The sequence below is a fragment of the Balaenoptera ricei genome, chromosome 17 (assembly GCF_028023285.1).
Source record: "Balaenoptera ricei isolate mBalRic1 chromosome 17, mBalRic1.hap2, whole genome shotgun sequence".
Lineage (NCBI taxonomy): Eukaryota > Metazoa > Chordata > Mammalia > Artiodactyla > Balaenopteridae > Balaenoptera > Balaenoptera ricei.
Window position 1 is genome coordinate 35,921,352 of NC_082655.1, and position 22,269 is coordinate 35,943,620.

Sequence of the window (22,269 nt, forward strand, 5' to 3'; positions counted from 1 at the left end):
GCGCGCCCCGGTCGCCCCGCCCGGCGTGGGGGAGCGGCGGGCTAGCGGGGTAGCGCGCCACCACGCCCCTCCCCGACCCTCTGACCGCGCCCTCCCACCCCCCCAACTCCAGATCATAACGCCCGCACCGCGGAGCCGCTCTCGTAATCCCGCCCCTCGGATGGCCCCGGGGGCAGCTACCACCGCGAAACACGGAGGGCGGGGCGGGCCAGGCGACTGGGAGGTGGTGGTGGGGGGGGGGGGGGGGAGGATGTGAAAGGTCCCGGATGTTGCTGAACGGGAGCCCCTTCTAGAGAGAGTAACTGGCGCAGGCGCAGAAGGATCGAACGAAAAGCTACGGTGGGGGTGGGGAGAAATTTCCTGCTGGCTGGTTTAGAAGAGTGAGCCGGCGGAGGTAGCGGGGGGATCCGAAGGGAAGGCGAGTGAGGGGTGGGGGTATTGGTGGCCAGGAGAAAAAAAAAAAAAAAGAGCTTCCTGTTCAGGCGCACTCAGGACAGGAGTAGAGAAGCTGGAAGCCGAGCGGGCTGGGGAGGAGTGTTGGGAGCGGAGAGGACGCGCGCTCCTCCGCTCGCCCTCTAGTGCGGGCGGGCAAGACGGCCGCGCGCTGGGGAGCGGCGGTTGCTCTGGGCCCCCTGAGCTGTGGGCACCAATCAACGGTTGCCATAGCAGCGTTTGACGTCATCGTGCGTGTGGCGCCCCTGCTGCCGGGGCTGGTGATTGGAGGAAACCCCGTGTCTGCGGAGCGGCTGTAGCCTGTGAGCAGCGAGATCCAGGGACAGAGTCTCAGCCTCGCCGCTGCCGCCCAGAGACCGCTGAGCCCCGTCCGTCCGTCGCCACCCACTCCGGACACAGGTAAGGGACCCGGCCGCCGCCGCCTCGCCCGGCTCCTTCCTGTCCCAGGCCAGCCTTCCGAAAGCGCGGGGGCCGTCCCCGCTCCGCATCCCTTCAGCCCCACTCGCCCGGCGGGAGCGGCGCTGGGCTGAGGCGGAGTCTCCTCAGGCGGAGACGGGCGGCGGCTTCTCTTCCGCTGGATTCGGGCGGGCGGCTCGCGGCTGCTTCGGGCTACTTGCTTCCGCATCAACGCCTCGGCCGCGATGAGCGCCCGGCCCCGGTCCCGTCCCCCTTGGTGGGAAGGGCGCCCACACGCCAGATCCCCGGGACCCGCCCGGTCGCCGGCTCCCGGGGGTGGCCGAGGCACCGCCGGCTGCGATCCGTTCCCACCCGCGCCCCCGAAGCTCCCTCCTCAGCGCCGCCCCGCTGCCCGCTTCCGCCTGAGATAATGACTCGGCGGCTGCGGGCATTGCAGTGGCGCAGGTGAGGCCGCCCCCTCCCCGCCGCCTCCCCCTCCTCTCCCCTCCCCTGCTTCTCCCGCCCGCTCCTCGGCGCAGCCTCCGCGCCCCGCGCTGCGGCGGCGGCACCCAGCCCTCCCCCACCCGGGCGGTGGCGCGGCGGGAGGCCCGAGCACCGGGCTGCGAGCCGGGGCGGCCCGGAAGCGCCCGCCAGGTAGACCTGGGCGAGGCCGCACTTCGGGCGACCCGGCTCCGGGGTGGGGCTCGCCCGCGACCCAGAGCCGAATTTCCTGGGTTCCGCGGGGGGGGGACTTGAATATTCCTGGCGGGGTGGGGGATGGGCTGGCTTTCTGTGTCCGGGTGCAGGGGGGCTGGGAGCCCAGGTAGGGATGGGGATGGGGAAGACGGTGGGCCGCGTGTCTCGCTCGCTCCCGCGGGGGCTGAAACTGAAGGGTCCTGGTCTGGGTGTGTAGACGGGGACCTCGCTCTGCGGGGCGGGTGAGCCGGGGCATAACAGCCGGCGGTGGCCCGGCTCGCCTGGGTGTGGCTCGCCCCTCCCCCACCTGCCGCAGCTGTCGGATCCCCGTAGACTAAGTAAGCACCCGCGGTGGCCGGTGGCGGACGGACGCCGGTGGGAGAGTGGGGTGTGTCCGCGGCCGGCCCGTCTGGTTCCGCTTCTGCGGGCGGCGCTGGCGTCGGTGCCCCCGGCGCGGGCGGCTCCCCCTCCCCGGCTCGGGCGGGGGCGCGCGGCTCCTCCCTCCGGCCCCGGTGGGGGAATTAACACTCGGCAGTAGGTTGGGCTCCTTGACACAGATCCGCCATGACAAAGAGGGAGACTCGGGGACCGAGCGGAGGCACCAGCTTGGGCGGAGCCAAGGAGGGGGGTTGCGGATGGCGCGGACGGAAGGGTTTGCACTTTAAAGTCGCAGTCGGCCCGTTTTCATTTCACCCTCCTCGACGTCTTAGGCCGGTTAAGGGTTAAATGGGTGCGGCCAGTCCTTGGAGCGCTGGTTATTCTAAGAAACCTAATCCATTTCCCGCTTGTACCCGAGGGGTTGGGGAGAGAAACCTTTGTACTGGTCTTAGATAATTTTCATTAGAAGCAGCGTTAGTCCGAGAGCGTTTTTGAGTTCCTAGGGGAGAAATTAGTAATTTCAAGAAGAGGGGGGTGGGGAGGTTATGCGATCACAAATTTTAATTTTCTCATTGAAACAGTCTAGTTCCCATTCAAGCTCGCTAATCACTTGTTCAAACACAGAGGACCTGTGCCGATTTGGTTTTTTAAAAAGAAAGTATTGTGGGATTTCCCTGGGAAGGTAAAGAAAGGGAGTCATTTCCCGTAGTGAATGACAGTGACTCTTCTGTTCATCATAAATCCTGTACCCTGTGGGACCCCTGTATGGGTTAGTAGCTTTCTGTGCTGCTTTAGGACCTTTCAGAAGGATATCTTAAGGAGTAGTAAAACGGGGGAAATTGAAAAGTCGAAGGAGCTTTAAAATGAGAAAGAATTAGGAAGTTACGATATAAGGGCAGCTCGGGTGATAATGTATTCAATTAAATTTTGACTACTAGGAACAATGCAGTAATTCTGCATTTAAACTGAACAGTGACATCAGAAACACTGGTGACACCGGGAAGCACTTAATATATACATTTTAGTGCTCGCAGATAGTAAGAATGAAGTTCCAGGATTCATGGGTGTTATTTTTTAAGCCTGTGTGCATATAACAAGGTACAGATAAATGAAACGTTAGGGTCAGTTATGTATTGATCCTTGGTGGTGGTTTTACATTCACAGTATCTTAAAACAAGCAGTTTGGTCATTTCTCACAGAAAATTGGCATGCTACGATCAGCTGTTGCAAAGATCAGTGGACTTGGGGTGGGGGTGATACCAACTAAAATTTAAACACTCTTGACAAGCGTAGCTATTAACAAAGTAAAAGGACATGAATTACATTCAACTGACAGGTATCGTGATTCTGGGAGTGTGATAGTATAATGTTTTTCATAGGTGGTGTTTTCACTAAAAGCTGCTTAATTTTGGATTAGTTAGTGATACTTGAAACTGGAGTTGAGATTTTGACCAAGTAAGATAACGGTTGGTTTTTAAGGCCGCCTCTTGGTGAAATGCTTTAATAACCTTTTGTGAAATTAGGATCTTCTGAACAAAGATGAGGTAATGCAATTTTAGTTTTGCTAAACCAGTGTTAATGGCTTTAAATGTACCCTCTGCATGCTGAGCATGCCAGGTTTTTTTTTTTTTCTTAGCATTCTTTTGTGAGGTTGCATTAAATTTCTCATGTAAAAAATCTTCCATAGGTAATTAGGTTTGAGGTGTTAACATAGCTTGTTTACAAAAGGTATAATTTTCAGTCTGTTTGTTTTAATGGAAAAAAATATCTAAATGCTACTTTTTTTTTTCCCCCGGCAGAACATCCAGTCATGGATAAAAATGAGCTGGTGCAGAAGGCCAAACTGGCCGAGCAGGCTGAGCGATATGACGACATGGCGGCCTGCATGAAGTCTGTAACTGAGCAAGGAGCTGAATTATCCAACGAGGAGAGGAATCTTCTCTCAGTTGCTTATAAAAATGTTGTAGGAGCCCGTAGGTCATCTTGGAGGGTCGTCTCAAGTATTGAGCAAAAGACGGAAGGTGCTGAGAAAAAACAGCAGATGGCTCGAGAATACAGAGAGAAAATTGAGACCGAGCTAAGAGATATCTGCAATGATGTACTGGTGAGAATCAAACCATTCAGTTTAGCGTCGCTATAATATAGAGTTCCTGTAATGCGTATCAGTTAGGGTACTCTCAACTTTTTCTTTCTTTGGTTTTTCTTTTCCTTTTAAAAATGGGGTGTTCTAGATTTACAAGTCTTTCAGGGTGTCATTACTAAAAGATGTTAAGACAATTGTATAAGGTAAATGCAAAGATGATTATCAATCAGTTCAAATAGATTAGTAGTGTTTTTTGTTCTAATTGAAAAGGTAAAGTAATAGTATATCATTTCAGTTATGGTTAGAATATTTGTAGTAGTTCTAGAGCTGATTTTCTTTAAAGTACATATATGGATGCAGGAATTTTACATACCCTGTTTTAGGTAAGATGTAACAGGAGACTCACTGTAGACTTAATAGCCTTCCCTGGATTAGCCACTATAATGTTAATGTAATGAGTCAGCCATGCAGAAAACTGGCTTCACAGTTGCTTTTGCCTCTTCCTGCATTTAAGTGTTGGAGGTCAACTTTGAACACTGACAACCACAATAAAAGATTATGAAAAACTGAAGCTTGATTTTTCCAGGTTCATTCAAGAAGTATTTTAAGTATTCAGTATCTACTTGTTGAAGCACTGCTTCTCTAAATAGCTTAAAAGAATTGAACATTACATTTTGGTTAATTTTAAAATTTTCCTACAAATGATGATTTTCTGTGTCAGAAAAGTTTAAATCTGAGGATAAATTGGTAGGAGATCCAACCATTTAGCATGTAACAACCTATATACAGTAATACTTTCCCCTTTTAATGAAGCAGGAGTTTTTGGAATAATATTTGAAGTGGGTTTTACTAAATGATTTCTCTTGTATTTCAGGATTTCAGGTTACACATTGGGTCTCAGTATGGCAGGGCTCTGGTATATAGAGAGATGCAGTATCCCAATTCCTCTGCAAATCCAGCTGCACTACTTAATTATTTGAACCTTGTTCACGGAAGAACTACTGTAACGAGCGATATAGGATTATTTCTCATGTTGTGGGTTTGGAGTTTTTGTTAAAGTTATAATGGTATTATGATTCCTTTATACTAGTCTGAGACTAATGGAATATCTTCAGTTCCTAAATTATGACTTTTTTTCTTAAATGATAATTTTCTTTAGGCTATCTTTTTAAAGAACAATAATATTTTTTATCTTAACGTGGGCGCACAGTCTTATGTGGTATCTGTCTTGTGTGTGGTTTGTTTTTGATTGCTTACTTGAAATCTTTACATTGATAGCTATCATTCATTTCTAAGATGAGAAGGGAGTTCTGGCTTTTATTTATACTAAATGACAAATGCTCATCTTGTGGTTTGCTAAGGTAATAAGAATATTTAAAATTTGAAAATATGATATTTTCCTATAATATAGAACATGTCGAGCTTTTCCCACCTTGCTCTGTTTACTGATTAGTACCTGTGTACGTTACTGAGTTTTGTTCGCTCTGATGTTTTTCCTCCAATTATTACACCTAATAGATCAAATAATTTTTATTTTGGTTTCAAAGAGTTTGCTACAAGTTATAATTTCCCTTAAGACAAAAGTCAATTTTAGGAATAAATGGGGTACGCAGTAACATTTACCCTCTACTTACAGCTTATTTGCGATTCCAGGTAGGTATTTGCATGTTTTCCACACAAGAAGTATAAAAGGTCCTGTCATTGTGAGGATTTTCCTAGGAAAAGACTATAGCAGTTTTAACTTTACTTCCCTTTGGTTTCCTTATCAAGGAAAAAAAATAGGATCAGTGGGTGAGAATAACTGGATTAATCTCTAAATAGCTTCTCCTTGTTGATATGATTATTAAGGGGGTTTCATACTGGTCACTACCCATGTTCTTCAGAATAGCACTGGCTTCTTACCAAGTCTAAACGAAATTTCCACTTGGAAAGTATAGAAAAATGAAAGTTTAATTCTTTTATTATACAAAAGACTCAGAGAATCCTAAACAAGCTTTTGCTTCCCGCCTTAGTCTTTTCTAAAGTAAAGCTCCATTAGTGATCTTTGCATGGCTCATGCCTCCTAACATATAGTAGATACTCAAGTATTTGTTAAGTAAATGAGCAAAAAGGCTTCTTTTGGAAAAGAGGATAATAGAACTAGGTCAGCAGCACTGCTAATTTTCCAAGGCCTTTTCTGTTTCAACTTGGGAAAATTCGATATTTACAGATACTGTGATTCGTTACAGGCAGGCTTCTTTCTTTCCCTGTCATCTTTTTTCAGGCAGGTCATGTTGACTCTGGAAACATCTTGCATAAAATTCCTTTTCCCCTTTTTAGTAAAATGGAAGAGTAAAATATAGCAGAACTGTTATTTCTCCTAGAGAAAAAAATTGTTTGAACTGATTTACTTGATGATTAATGAAAGTGTGCTTAATTATATCTCAATATCTTACTTATAAAAATATAACCAGTTACAATTTTCATTACTCTAGTTTTTTTCTGAACTTTGACTTTTAATTTGAGGAAAACAAGCAGGTAATTCCTTTTCAGAATTAACATTATTGGCATCGGTGATGAACCAGACTTCATTGTTCTATTGAGTACCTGTGTCATACTGGCTAAGAACATATTCTCTTTCTTCCTATTAGTGGGAACTAACCTCCACGGTTCAAAGTTTTTCTGAAGAGCTCTTTAGTCCATTATTAGGTTACCGCCATTCTGGTTATGTGCACTTTATCAAGTGTTTGCTTAATTTATACCATTTACTTAAGCAGAGAAAGAGCAGGGAACATGTTACTTTGGACAGAAGTTTTAGAGCATTACTGTGGAAAATGGTCACTGGCTTTATTCTTCACAACATGGACTTCTCTTTATGCCAGAAAATTTGCAGTTTTCTTCCTTGTGTCGTTAAATTGTGAACTAATGCAGTCTGCCTTTTCTACCAGATCTTAGACCAAAAGCTCTCGTGTTAGTGGGGGAGGGGATCAACACCTCTTCTGCCTAAACTCACAAGAAGCCAAAAAATTGGGTAGTTTATCTTGAACATGATGAAATGGAAAATGAAATGAGGATATGCATACTAGATTGAACCTAATTCAAACTCAAAGAAGAATGTAGCGTCGTAAAAAGAGCTCCAGGTTTTGAGTCAAACCGACTTTTTACCGTTGAATAGCCGAGTGGCCTAAAGAAATCTTTCATCCCTCAGAGAAAACTGAGCTCAATTAAATGGGAATAATATCTACCCCTTAGGATTGTTGTGGAGAAAGAAAATCAGGTACTCTTAGTGCCCCAATTTATCTCAGTTTTGGGCTTCTGTTTAAAGCAGTGACAATAGTACAAACCTGCCTCTAATAATATAGAGGTCTCTTAAGTCAGGAGTCCAAGAATGGGATTTAAAAGATCCAAGAAGCCTTAAAAATTGTGTATTTTTCTAGGGCAGAGGGCCCATACTGGCCAGAAAATTTTCAAAGGTTTCATTTAAAAATTGAAAGCCACTGGTATAAGGTAAAGAATGGCTTCCTTTCACAAATCAGTAAAATCATGAGTCTGCCATTTGTAACAGTTGGCAACAGTAGTTGTGTGATTCAGTTAACTTGACTGCGTTCCATTTTATTATGCTTCTCTACGTTTTTAAGGTGTGGTTTTTAAGGTGTGGTTGCTGGGCACTGGTTTTTATCTCTAGCTCATAGAACTGCCATTAAGCAGGAGCAAGCTAGGAAACCAGGCAGCTTTGGGGTCCTTCCTAGTCTGAATATGTTAACACATTTTTGACCAGAGACGTATTATGGCCACAGGCGTTAGTTTCTGCAGAAATCCCCTGGTCAATAATGTGTTAATATGTGTCTTAGGCTTTAAAAACTGCTATATAGAGTTTTAAGTTGAAAATTACTAGGCAGTTCACTTATTGGAATAAGGGCTTCTCAGAAGAATTCTGCAGTGTCATATTCATTTTCACGACTGTATATATTTACATGTTTTTGTCAAATAACTGCTTTTGGTATGTTTCAGTACAAAGACCTTATGTGACATAGCAGATAGCAACAGTCCCTTCCAGGAAGGAGTACATTGGATAGTCTTTTTGGGAATAAAATTCAGTAGTCTTTTTAAAAGAGTTTTCATGATAACCATTAAATATTGACCCTGGTGGGGTATTTTGTATATTTGGGAAGTCTGAGGTGTGTGAAGTGTAAATGAAAGAAAATAAAGGAACAAAGAAAGGAAAGGTAGATGTTTGCCATTTGGTGGGAAGGGGAAGAATAACAACTTGATCAAGAGCAACAGGTTACCTGTCCTTTTCTGGCATAGCAATACTTAGATAAGAATGAAGTCTTTCCTGCCTGTTCTAGGAGGAGATATAGATGACCTAGAGATGTTTAGTGATTAGATGAGCTGTGAAGATAGTGAAAAGTGAACTAAGAGGAAAAGATGAAAGGATTCAAAATAGGACTTAAAACAAAAAACCTGAGTAAAATCTTAAAGTAGAGGAGGAACGTGCACACTTGAGCATCTAATCTGCCCAAGAAAGAGGAAGAAATTGTATTCAGCCCTAGCAGAGGCTTTTGAATTAGAAAGGAGGGAAAATAAAGCTACCTTAGAGTTGTAATAGCATATGGAGAGTAATTTTGCTTTTCATTTTTTCTTCTAAAAACCCAACTTTATCAGTAAAGAAATATTACTGGTAACACCTCAACAGTGGTACGGTAGAAGACCCAAGTTAGTTGGTTAATTGGAAAGTGGTTCAAGTATGTGTTCATACTTGGTCTAAACATTTATTTTCAATTAAAACAGATGTGTATGTTCATTTGCCCATTGCTAATGTGGAGCTAAGACCTTTTCTCTGAATATGCATAGATCCACAGTTTGAAAATAATTTACTAGATACCCCTAAAATAGATGCGTCCATTACAAAATGCTGTTTGAGTTTGCATAGCAGAGTGAGAACTTAAAAGCTAGAAGAGTAATCAGTTCATAATCCTAGAAATATGCAACTTTTCTAATCTTTTAGTTGTTTGAATAACCCAAGTGGTGTGCGTGTGTGTGTGTGTGTGTGAGAGAGTGTGTGACTCTCCTTTCAAAACCAGTCGTTCGACGCATTCAGCTTAGTTTTCATAGGAACACTTCTTTTCATACTTATATTTCATAACACTTAAGTAACATACCATTTTAAGTAATTATAGCCAAGTATAATGGCATAGTTCGGGGAACAAATATGGGACTCTTAGTAAGGATATAACTGCTGATAGAAGCTGAAGGGAGTTCCAGAGAGTAGCCAAAAAACCTATCTGAAGTATTTAGCCCAAAGTCATGGACATGACTGATGTTTACTTAGGAATGAAAGGCCTAATGTAAAGCCAGTCTATTAAGTAAGTAGGATTTGGTTAATACAGCAAATTAAGTGATGGTTCATTCTTTCGGAACAGTAGGTGGGAACATTGCTTTATTTAAAAGCCTTTTCCAATAATTTTGCAAGAGATGAGGAGGAGAGAGAGGGGTACTGGTTAGATCATGAAGGGTCTACTATGTTATAAATTAAGGAATGTGGGACTTAATGGCCATATGAAAACTTCAGGCAAAGGAAATGACACCAGATTTTGCCTCTTACAAGGTGTGTTGATAGACATGCAAAAACAATTCTGCTTTTATAAAGAAAATCAGAGCTTTTGATTTGACCAATTTTTTTGATTTCTGATCATCCGGTTCTGTTCTTTGGACTAACTTTCGCCTTTTACTAATGTCAGAAACAGATTCTCAGTGCCCTCCATCATAGTTTATCATCATTTATATATTAACCTTGGGGTTTTGTTTGGAATTGGGGCTTTAACCTATGAAAGACATAGGGTTTTTTTTTTCCCCCCCATGAATATAATACCTATTTTCATATCTGATGACTGGTTCTACCACATAGAGGGAGCCCAGTATGTGAAATAGTTCTTCATTTATAATATTAAATTAAATGTTATTGGACCATTTAGATTAATTTGACCACAAGTTTTTTATTCCAAAATAGGTGATCTTTGACACAGTTATACTGAAGAACATTTGTGTGTATGAGAAATTTTTTTAAAGTCAATTACGGGTGTTCTGATGTCAGCTAAGTTAAAAATTTAATGTAGTCCATTGAAATTCTAATAAGCATTAGAATTTTTTTTCTAGAATTCCTGAGATATTCCTCTTGTGATTTCATCCTGGTTTCCATAGCTCTTTTCTTTATTAGGGTTTTACATTGAGAATGAACACTGCTCTTTAGAGGATTTAGAATTGCTGTCAATCTCAACGTGCTACAAGCAAGAGTTCATCTTCCTTTTGAAACTACCTGTCCTTCCTAACCTCTTAATTTTTAGCACATTTTCTAGACTTAATCAAAATGACATCTTGGGCTCAACTTTGACTTCATTTTCTGATTGCAAGTTATTGCTGTGTTGCCTACATCATAGGTTCTCAACCCTTTACATTGTTGATACTCATTTGTATGATGCACTCCCGTGGGTAGTACCCAGGATTATTTGCCATTGCCATTGTACTAGTTAGTAGTAGTTCTACCCCTTACTCTCCCACTCAGAAGCATATTGGCAAGAAAGTGATGGTGTAAGGAAGGGTAAACTTGACCTAATTTTAATGGACAGAAGCTAAATTGTAAACCTTTTACAGCTAGTGGTGGTCATTCACTCGGACTTGCTATCTTTACTGTTCTTTTCCCGGTTCTATGCTATATACAGACAGCTCTTACTCTTCTTACCTTTTTATAAAACAGTGCTTTCCTTCTGTTCATTTGCTCCATCTTTGCCAGAATACCCTCTATAAAGCCTTCATCTCTAGTTTGGTGGTCTTACTTTCCCTGACACAGGCCATTGCTAATTCCCATCTTTATGGCCCAAGGGTTTCCTGAGGGTTTCATTACTCTGATTTGCAACTTATTTTAATTTTGATGTCCATGTTGTTTTTGAACTTTAGAAGATTGGCTCTATTTCTTTATTCCCCCTAAAAACAGGACCACTGACATATGTGGTATTTAATATGTAAAGTATGCTGAAGGAATATGATACGCTTAATATTTAGGTGGCACAAATTTGAATTTGGCTTGGGAGAAATGGCATGCTTAGCCCACCACATTCTTATCAGTTCCCATTGTACTAAGTACATTTCTTTGTAACAGGTCATTCTCCTTTATTCTCTAGTGAGCATTTCCCTATAATGATGAAAAACTTGTATCTGTAAAAATTGCTATGCGGTAGCAGTTGTCGTTTGTCACTGATATAGTTTTGCATTTTCTGGTAAGGTATAATGTGACATAAGTAGTGATGTAGTATAAAATAGTCTTATATCTTGGCAGATTTCACTAATTTTTTTCTGTTGACGTTAGTTTGCTATAATGTGGAACTTGGGGGCAACAAAGCATGGTTGAATATATCTGACTTCTACCAGTATGGTCCTGTTGCATGGCACATTCACGTTTGTTTGTATTGGAATAGATAACTAAAAGGTTTCAGCATGTAAGCTGTTTCTTTCTTTCAACAGAATTTGTGAGTTTTCTTCCCTTCTCCCCCAAATAAAAATACAGTTACAATGGTATTAGCTACAGGTAGGATGGCAAAATAAGAATGTAAGGACAGTCAGTCAAATGTTAATCTATAGAGTTAAGTAAGTCAAACTAAGACTTTGTCCAATTGGTTGACTTGTATGCATGTTCATTCTTTTAAAACCTAGAAAAGGTGCAATTTTTGTAGTATTGGAATTTCATTTATTTGAATTGCTTAATGAGTTGGACATCATTAGAGAAGTTAGAAATGTTTTAGTGGAGGTTAACTTCCATCTCGCAAACAAGTTTCAGGATCTACGAGTTTTTTTAAATTAGCGGTATTACCAAGGAACCCAGTGGTGATTTGAATGTTTCTCATCTAAGTGATTAAATACAAATGCTTTTCTGAGAAAAATCTACTTCTCTTGTTGATCCAAGACTCATGAATTGTCAACTCATAATTATTTTTGCTCCTTAAAACAACATACATTAAACACCATTGCCCAGAATTTCAAAGGAATACTTGGACCACATTCAACCAAGGGACACGTGATGAAAATCCTACTCAAAACACGTTACCTTTAAAATGTGATTCTGGGAAATTGACAGTTGAGGACAGTGTATAGGTAGGCAGTAGTATTCTTAGAACAAGCAAATTCTCAAGTCAATAATTTGATGAGTATTTTACTACGGTGTTTAGAAGATGTTTGGAAATAAGACATCAAATGGATCATAACACTTTGTTAACAGTAATGACTTTTCCCTTCAGTTTCCCATTTGATAGTTTCCATCTGATAAGAGGATTATCATCAGACTTAAATTTAATTGGATCATAGGGATAAGACTTGAAGAATAATCTTATGTAATATTTCTAAAAAATAAACTATAATGTGTGCTGCTCTACTTTAAAGGGGTGATACAACCTAGCACAGACTATGAAGACTTTTGGTGTTCGAATTTTTTAAATTCATTTTATGACTGGGCAGGGTATTACATCTCTGTGACTCTTATTTCCACATCTGCAAAATGGAAATAATAATAGCATCTACCTCTAGGATATTTTATATAGAGTTAATACATCCCCGTGGTAATAGTAGATAGCAAATATACTGCTTACCTTCTTTTGTGCTTCTTTGATATCACTTCATTGTGGCTTGATTTATTAATTTTAGATTAAATTTAAGAGAATTTTAATAAACTGCTTAAACTTTAAATTTAATATTTATTGATTACTTGCTACTTTATAAGCCCTGTGCATAAAGAAAAACATAATAAATATAAAAAGCCTCTGCTCATAAAAAGAATCTCAGCAACCTAGAGGGGAAAGTACTGTGTGTTGGTCAAATTCAGAAGAGCTAGCTGGTCTTCAACCTTCCTTTTTAAAAGTGGCTGATAATCTGGTCCCACTAAGGAATTATAATAACACACAATGTGCATGTGCAAGTTTAAAAAAACACTATAAAAAATGAGGTTTTTTAAAACAAAAAGTGCTTTGTGATGGAAATATTGGGAAATGGGGCCTTGATTGGTGAGAAACTTCAGCCCAAGTAGGTCAACATTAATGCCGGCTCTGAGAAGGGCTCGGGGGAAGGGGAGAAGGAAAGCCCCCTAGTGTCAGACAGTTTTAGCAGTTATCACTCAATGCTCAATAATTTCTTTTTGGTACTTTTCACCATCTTTTAATCCTTAGGAGGTACATTTCAAATATGACTAAAATACTAATTTTCAAAAAAAAACCATTTTAGAACACTCCAGGCTTTCTATCAGCATTGAGTTTTTATGTGGTTATCTTTTGTTTCATTTTTGGTAAGAATCAGGGAGCCAACTACTCTGGCTTTTTAGCAAGAATTAAAATGAAATTTTAGGCTGGTTTCAACATTCCTTAAACACCAGAGAATAATATATCTTGCCTTTATCAAATTCCTTGTTGCTATTTTAAAAGTTAGATGGTGCAGATTTGCCATCTATTTCTTATTAGTGGAAAATGCATTCAGTTAAGTGACTGGTCAGAGTCCTCTGTGATTCCATCCTTGAAGTTAAGAAGCTCTGTCCCTTCATATCTATGTGACTTTATCATTTATAGAACACCTAAAATTTTACTGTGTGCCAACATTACACAGAAAGGTGAGTGCACAGAAAGTCTTCAGATCCCTACCAAATTAGTTCTTGACACCATCTAATTCATTAGCAGTTTTGGTGGAGGACTTTTGGAAGCAACTGGTGGAGTTGCAATTGAAAGAAAGGAAAGCAATGCAGCCACAAGAGGGAGTAAGAGAATAATTTCTAAATTGGTGGGCCTTTGTTGCAACGAAAATAGCTGTTTGCTTTTTAGAATTTTGAGACTTTAGGAATGATAAAAGTCTCAGGGGCTCTACAGAATAAAGTGAAAGTTCTGGGAAAATTCTCTGTGCACAAGGGAATTGTGCAGGACCAGAATTGTGAACTTCTACGTTGTGCTGTAGAATTTGAATTAAACTTCATATTGAGGATATTATTTAAAATGACATTTGTGGGGCTTTTGAGATTTTTAATTGAATAATAAAATAAATTGGGAGGTGAATTTTATAGAATCATTGGATTTGAGGCTTGAAGGAGCATCTACCCTAGCTTTTTCATTTTCACAGATCAAGAAGCTGAAGCAAAATAAGACTTTGTCCAGTTGCGTGACCTGTATGCATGTTTGTTAATCTAGGAGAGATCCTGTTGCATTTAATTTATGAGGAGTGCCCAATTTTTGTTGCATTGGAATTTCATGTATTTGAATTGTTTAATGAGTTGGACATTAGAGAAGTTAGAAGTGTTTTTTAGAGAAGGTTAAATCCCATCTTGTAACTGGAAAAATTACCACTTTGTTTAATTTCATTAAAAGTGATGGCTTTAGTTTTAGACTATATTTTAGGATTCTATACTTAAATGAAAATAGCAAGAATCACACTTGAGGGCCTTGTGCCTCAAGTTCTTGGCACCTTTTCCCTTTCAGCCATTGGCATTTTTTGTGCCTGATTGGTATGAAAGCCTAGTATCTATATCCTGGCCTCTTTTCCTTTGTGTTAGGGAAGAGGGCCATGATAGTACAGTCTAAAACAGAGCAATGGGTGTAGAGGCTTGGTCTTTCCCGTGCACACATCTGGTGAAATCAAGTCAAAGGAGACACTTGCCCAGCTATGTTTTCAAATTGCAGTCCGTAAATGTCTCATTAGAGGTTGATTCTTTTGGTTTAATATTCTGGGACTATTTACTGTTTGCTTAGTGACTTTTTAATGTATATTAATTAATGGAAATTAAATTTAACAGTATAAGCAATTGTTGGAATACTCTCCAAGACGAAGTGGGAACCTCCTCTCCACCCCTCATTTTTATTTGCAAACGCATCACTTATTTTTGTGACTTTTTTCTCCTAAATACAAGTTTTACCAGCCCAATAAGGAAATTTGAAAAACATAGATGAGCACATAAAGTGTATAAGGGTGGAGAGCAAAACTCACTGATAATGCCATCTTCCAGAAATAATCACTTTTTTTCTTAATCACTTTAAAAAAAATTATGTATTTATTTTTGGCTGCACTGGGTCTTCGTTGCTGTGCATGGGCTTTCTCTAGTTGCGGCGAGTGGGGGCTACTCTTCGTTGCGGTGCACGGGCTTCTTATTGCGGTGGCTTCTCTTGTTGTGGAGCACGGGCTCTAGGCGTGCGGGCTCAGTAGTTGTGGCTCAGTGGGCTCTAGAGCGCAGGCTCAGTAGTTACGGCACACGGGCTTAGTTGCTCCGCCGCATGTGGGGATCTTCCCGGACCAGGGCTCGAACCCGTGTCCCCTGCATTGACAGGTGGATTCTTAACTACTGCCCCACCAGGGAAGTCCCCCAGAAATAGTCCTATTAAGAAGGTTTTTCTTTAAAACTTACTTTTATATAAGTGTAATATTAACTAACCAAAAGGGAAAATAGCTTCTTCTACATATGGTAATTAAACTGCCTTTCTAACCATTTATTTATTTTGAAATAAGTTCAAGTTTTCCCATATATCCTTTACCTGATTCCCCAAATGTTAACATGTGTAACTACAGTATAATGATCAAAATCAATAAATTAATAAAATAATGGATAAAATAAACTATTATATAACCTATAGCACTTACAAATTATACCACTATAATTGCCTAATTCTGGTCCAGAATTCAATCCAGGATCACAGTTTGCATTTCATTGTCATGTCTCCTTACTCTTCTTTAATCTGGATCAGTTTTTCAGTCCTTGCCCTTTGCCACTTTTTTCAAGAGTACTGGCCAGTTGTTTTGTAGAATATCCCTCAATTTGGATTTGTCTGGTGATCCCTCATGAGTAAACTCAGATTGTGCATTTTGGGGAAGAATTCCTGGAAATGATATCGTGCCCTCCTTGGTGCATCGTATTAGGAGACACATGTTGTTCTGTTACTGAACCATTATCTTTAGATAGGACATTATATTTTCTAATTTAAACAGCAGGGAGGACTTCTAAAAACACCCTGTGGTGTAAAAGTATAAATTTTTTTTTTTTAAAGATAGATGCCCCATAAGTATGATTACTTTATCAAAGGTTAGAACTAAATATAGTTTGCCGAAGTCCTTTTTAAATGGGTTATGTAATTTTATAATGAATGGATTACTCTTTTGAAAGGGGAAAGAAATCCCAGCTCTATAACTTGTGATTTTCCTTTGAAATACATTTTCATTACTTGGCTTCATGTATTCTAATTGACAAGCTAAATCACAGCCACTAGCCCAGTGATTTAATTTGAGTGCATAGTGGCAGGTGGTCATTCTTTAGGGCTGAAATAAATATATAAATGGTTTACAATGAGTTCTTGTTAATTTTTTAAAGTTTAGTCTAAGGACCCTTACTCTCTACATTGTCTGATTCCCATTTAAGAAAAAAAGGAAAGGACAAGTGAGGAATAGTGGTGGGGGGCGGGATGTGTTCATTGCGTTAGAGGAGCTTTCCTGGGGTGAAAATTTGGAAGGAAGGTTTTGAAATGAATGCTACTGTGAAGCACAAGAAGATCAAATGAGGAGGTGTCATGATTTTGTATTTGAAACTCCCATCACTCCTCTTGGTGGCAGAGTTGTAGTACCAAAATCTAGGTGTCCTGACTTGCAAACAAATTTACTCTACCTTGCTGCTTGGAACTGTCCTCCCACCCCATCTCTGGTGAAGTTTTGTAGTTGTTTGTCTCCCTTAGTTGTCCCCTCCAGAGGCATTACGTAGTACCTGGCGCTTATCCAAGGGCCCTGAAAGCATATTAGGATATACCTAGCCTGCCCTTTGGCTGCTGTTTCTGAATATATGTGCTTAGTACAGCACCCAAACACCTGTCATTTTTGTGCAATTTCTAGGTCTTTAAAGAAGCAGAACATTGTTCCTTTTTGAGCAAAATATTCATTATCTAACCTACAATATCAACCTCAATAATTTTTACTACATTTTATTTTAACTATATTTAGAAGTTTGGTAAGATGATGAACTTTTGATAGTCTTCTCGATGTTAGGCTTTTCTCCTTTAAGATTGTTCTAAGTTTCCTCTGCTATATTTAAATGAAGCTGTTCAAATTAGTCTACTAATTCGGCCTGGGGATTTGATGTTTGAGTGCCTAATGTGTGCAAAACGTTTGTCTCTAAGGAGCCTATAAGTAGATTAAGAATACATATGTGAAAAGTCAAAGGTGCAAAATCATAATTATTTTAAATTACACTTGCTCTGGATAACATGTTGCAGAGCATAGGATGTAAAGTTCAAAAAACAAAACTCTTCTGATGTCATCCCACTTCCTCAGAGGTAATGTCTAATCTTTTTTGTATCCTCCTGGGAACTTGCAGTGCCCACGCAAACAATTCTGTCCTTGAAGAATATACACAGGTAGGATCATATACAAACTATTCTGTAAGTTGAACCCACACACACAACATTTTGATGTATATCTTACGCTTCATTCCATACTGGCACGTACTGTTTAGACCTGGGACTAAACTGAATATTTTTGAGAATTGGCTTGAGGGAGAACATAGTGTTAGAGCTGGGTATATTGAAAGGTAGGTGAATGGTACAGATTACTTTAAGTCAGTCAACAGTTCTTAAGAGTGATCTGTGGACCCCTGGGAGTCCTGCTGGGGGGGGATTCATGAAGTCACACCTATTTTCTGCTCTTTTACAGATGAGAAACCTGAGGCCCAGAGAAATTTCAGAACTTCGTCAAGTTGACATAGCTAGTAAGCAGTGAACTGGGATTTGAACATAGGTAGTAAGCAGTGTAAGCTTGTGCCTTTTACAAGTCTGCTGTAAAAAGAACCAAGTACTAACGGAAAATGTTTCCTTCATCTTTCGTACTTTGATATAATTTAATCCTGTGGATTTGTTTTTGTTTTTGTTTTGCTGTAATTACTTCAGTTTATTCCTTCACCAGAACCTTCAGGAGGCGCCACAAAACCAGGTGGGGAAGCCCAGAGCTCAGCAAGTCCCTGCCCTCTTTAATCCTGTGTTTTTAAATGAAAGGTTTTTTGTGCATTATTTCACCACTCTTATTAGATACACAAATTTTTGATTACTGAACCCGAACTGAAGTACTAAAGTTGAGAGTACAAGTGCACTAAAGCAGATTTTTTGGATGTCAAGATCCCCATGTCATATTTACATCTAACTGAGTAGAGTACCTACTCTTTTAGGAGCTGTGATTGGTGCTTTCCTGTTTATACTCTCATTTAGGCCTCGTAGCGGCCTTTTGAAGTAGATTTTCATTTTAATCATTTGTAAATATATTTTGTATTAAAAAAAATCATTTTATAAAATTAAATTTCATTTAATTCTTTAATAGATGAGAAAACTAAGGCTCTGAGAGATTAACTTGCCTGAGATCTCAAAGTTGATGAGAGTGGGATCTCTTCTTAATTTCAAGCTGTAATCATATTAAAGGACAGTGAGAGAGGTATATCACTAGAATAGAGATGGATTTTCAGTTTACAAACTTTTTATTAGAAATATTTGACCACAGTTAGAATTGAATGTTTATTGAAATTCCTAGTGGGGGCAGGTTGAGCCTACCTCAAGAAGGGCAGTCAGAACTAGATAACCTGTCAGTTTGTGTGGTTCCTTAATGTTAATACGCTCCAAAGTCAAAGCATTGATGTTACGTAGACCATCTTTGGATCAAGCACGTGCTAGAAACTATTGTTAATATATTCTGCCCTGGGTAAATTGACTGGCTTGGGGGAAAAATCATTACTTGACCCCATATCTTAAGTGTTCTTACAACCTAAGAGGTTAATTGTACATGGTGCTGTAGAGGAAAAAAAAAATCTTTTAACTCTAAAATCTCAAGCTCAACATAATTTATCCATTGATTAGATTAAGGTTCAGCGCCCTCTCCAGAACTATAGCATGTATTTAGCTGTGGACTATGAACCATTTACAGAGACATTTCAGATGTGGGCCTCATGCTTTCAATTCCACATAACGTTAAGTGGGGATGACTACTGTATAAAGTCAGAATATGCATTAACTCTAATTCAGCAGATTAATTTTGGGTATTTTTAAATGGCCATGGTTATCTTTAAAAGACAGTAGCTGTCATCACAGACATTTTTTTAAACTGCTTGAGGGGAACTACTGTGAATCTCTAAATCAAATTCTATTTCAGCAAGATCCTTATTGACACTATATATAGTACAACTGCTCTTCAGACAAGTAACTACTCCCTCCCTATTGTTTGATAACATTTTAACGTTCATATTTAGCATATGATGCTGATGTGAAAATTTTTTAAAAATCATATAGGTAGTGAGTATAAAAAGATTTAGCTTTTAAATTTTTTCTACAAAAAATTCACACCATTTTTCCATTTTCACTAGTTCTTTTCAATTTCATATTAATTAATAATCAATACCAGTAACTAAGAAAAAATGCTTCCATCAATTGTGTGACAGAAACTGCTATCTGTTTACTAAAACTGAGGCTCCCCTCTAATTCCTGTGCACACAGCTGGACCAAATTTCCCAGTGTCCCTCTTAAATACAGGCAAGTGACTGTTTTTACCAGTGGAATGTACATGAGGGCAGTGGGTACTAACTTTAGACTACATGCTCCTTCGTGTTATTTTTTTCTCTGGCTAAAATGGAGATCAGCTCAATATTAACATTGTAGTCTCAGGTGCTTGAGTGTAAGATGTTATTAAAGTTTGTGTTTGACCTGAAAATCCTTTTCTGTTACAAATTACATTTAGATTAGAAAGTCAGTGTTATGTGGAGAATTTTACAAGTGGAAGGTTCATCAGTAGTTAGCCTAACCATTGTTTTATAAGTAGAAATTGTGACACCTCATTTGCTTCTTTCCTTATATTAATGCTATGTCTCCTTTTAAATTCAGATTCTCACAATGTCCCACAGTTGTCATCACCTTTACTTTACTACTACACATGAATGAAATATAGGAAGTTGTATACTTAGCACAGGGTATTTTCTGAAGTTTTTGTATGTTGAAAATAGCTATTAGTTCTTTCCTCTCTTCATTTTCTCTTCTTCAGTTTTTCTTGTCACTGCTGCTTTGTGATAAGTGCTGCTTCCTTTTTTCCCCCTCTGTTTTTATTTCCATCATGGTCTTCTCCCTACATTTGCCTTTCTCCTCTGGCTTTTAAAGCCGGAAAATTGAACTTTTATTTCTCTTTGGTTAGTTTGATAAGTTAACATACTTAATCATCTCTGTAGTGTTACAATTAACTTAATTCAGTGAACTCTATATCTTCCATATCTTAGAGTTGAATGAGACCACATCTTATTTGTGAATCTCTAAAAAATAGTGATTTTTCTCATTTCTCCTGAAAATCTCTGTAAGAAGAGTAGAACTTGCTATCTGACAAGGTGGCCTATTCCAAATTTGTTTCGTAAGTTTTCTCATACTGAGCAGAAATCTACCTCTGCCCAAATTTAACTAGTCTTGTCTTCTGGAGCCATTCATGTCATATTCTTTCAGTTTTCATGACTGTTTCCAGTTTTCATCAACACTCTTGCTTGCTTTCCTGGATACTCTCCAGTTTGTCAAAGCCTTACTTGATACTTTTGGTGGGGGCTGGGGGGCGGGTTGAGGCACGCAGCATGTGGGATCTTAGTTCCCTGACCAGGGATCGAACCCGTGCCCCCCACCCCCACCCCCCGGAAGTGGAAGCACGGAGTCTTAACCACTGGACTGCCAGGGAAGTCCCTATTTTTAAAGGAACAGTATACTCTAGGTTTGGTTTCCTCAGCACAGTGTAGAACTGAATCATCATCCTTCATTTTGATTTCTAATTAATATCTTGGAATCATATTCTCCTTCTTAGTAGGCATATCATCCTGTTGAGGCAGAGAAAATGTAGAATAATGTAGAACAGGTCAGATTGCCTAGTTGGAGTTGTACCTTCACAACTTAGCTGTGGTTTTTTTTTTTGTTTTTGTTTTTGTTTTTTTTCCACAGGGTTTTTTTTTTTTTTTTTTTTTTAATTTAATTTATTTATTTATTTATTTTTGGCTGTGTTGGGTCTTCGTTTCTGTGCGAGGGCTTTCTCTAGTTGCGGCAAGTGGGGGGCCACTCTTCATCGCGGTGCGCGGGCCTCTCACTATCGTGGCCTCTCTTGCTGCGGAGCACAGGCTCCAGACGCGCAGGCTCAGTAGCCGTGGCTCACGGGCTTAGTTGCTCCGCGGCATGTGGGATCTTCCCAGACCAGGGCTCGAACCCGTGTCCCCTGCATTGGCAGGCAGATTCTTAACCGCTGCGCCACCAGGGAAGCCCCTTAGCTGTGGTTTTTGAGCTCGGCGCCGTTTGTTGTCTTCTATGAGATGGCGATAATTGTAGTTTGTACCTCATAGGTAAGGTTATGGAAGGATCAAATTAATCCATGTAAAGTGATTGTCAAAAATGGCATGTTTATTATTGAAAATGATGTTTTTATTATTTTTCTCAGTTGTCTATTGCTGCATAACAAACCGATCAAAACTAAAACAGTGATTTATTCTTTTTTGTAACCCTGTGGCTTGTCTGGATTCTTTTGGACAGTTTTTCACATGGTGTTGGTTGTGGTCACTCATTGCTGTCTTCATCTGGGGCTGAAATATCCAGATGGCTTCACTAAACATGTTCCATGACTGGGGCTGACTTGACCTTTCTCTCCAGCAAGATAGTTTTTTTTTTTTTGTTTTTTTTTTTTTTTAATGCTGGCTTAGGGCTCCAAGAGGGCAAAAAGGGAAGTTGCTAGTCCTCTTAAGGTTTAGGCCTAGAACTGGAACAGGAGTCATTTTCACTGCATTCTGCTGGTTAAAGCAAGACAACAAAGTTAACTCGGACTCAGGAGAAAGGAAATGAATTCCACCTCTTGACAGGAGGAGTGGCATACATGAACAGGGATGGTAGGGGAATTGGTGGAGGACATTCTGTTCTTTCATAGTTAGCTTTTTGAACCAAATTTAATGTTTAATCCAGTCTTTCTTGCTTTTTGTTTTTTAAGTCTTAATGGTTCTTACCTTTATGTCATCAGAAGATTTTAAAAGTTTGTCATTTATCCCTTTCTCAACTTCTTTTATTTTTAACAGCTTTACTGAGGTATAATTGACATACAAAGAACTGCGCATATTTATTTAATGGGTACAGTGTGATGAGTTTGCTTTTTCAACTTCTTGTAGTCAGCATTTTACCAGAAACATTCGCCACTGTTGATCCTTGGTCCTTTTAGTCTATCATTAGGCCAATAAACAGCCTGACTACTGGTATCTT

General features: G+C 40.0%; 1 protein-coding gene across 1 annotated transcript in view; it reads left to right on the plus strand.

The window, feature by feature from the left end:
- Positions 1–468: 468 nt before the first annotated feature.
- The window catches only part of YWHAZ (tyrosine 3-monooxygenase/tryptophan 5-monooxygenase activation protein zeta), a 32,270-nt gene continuing 10,469 nt past the window's right edge, over positions 469–22,269 (plus strand). Inside the window, exons 1-2 of the mRNA XM_059901538.1 lie at positions 469–852; positions 3,723–4,027. Of these exons, the coding sequence (XP_059757521.1) occupies positions 3,734–4,027 (294 nt within the window). The 5' untranslated portion in view covers positions 469–852; positions 3,723–3,733. The remainder of the gene's footprint in view (positions 853–3,722; positions 4,028–22,269) is intronic.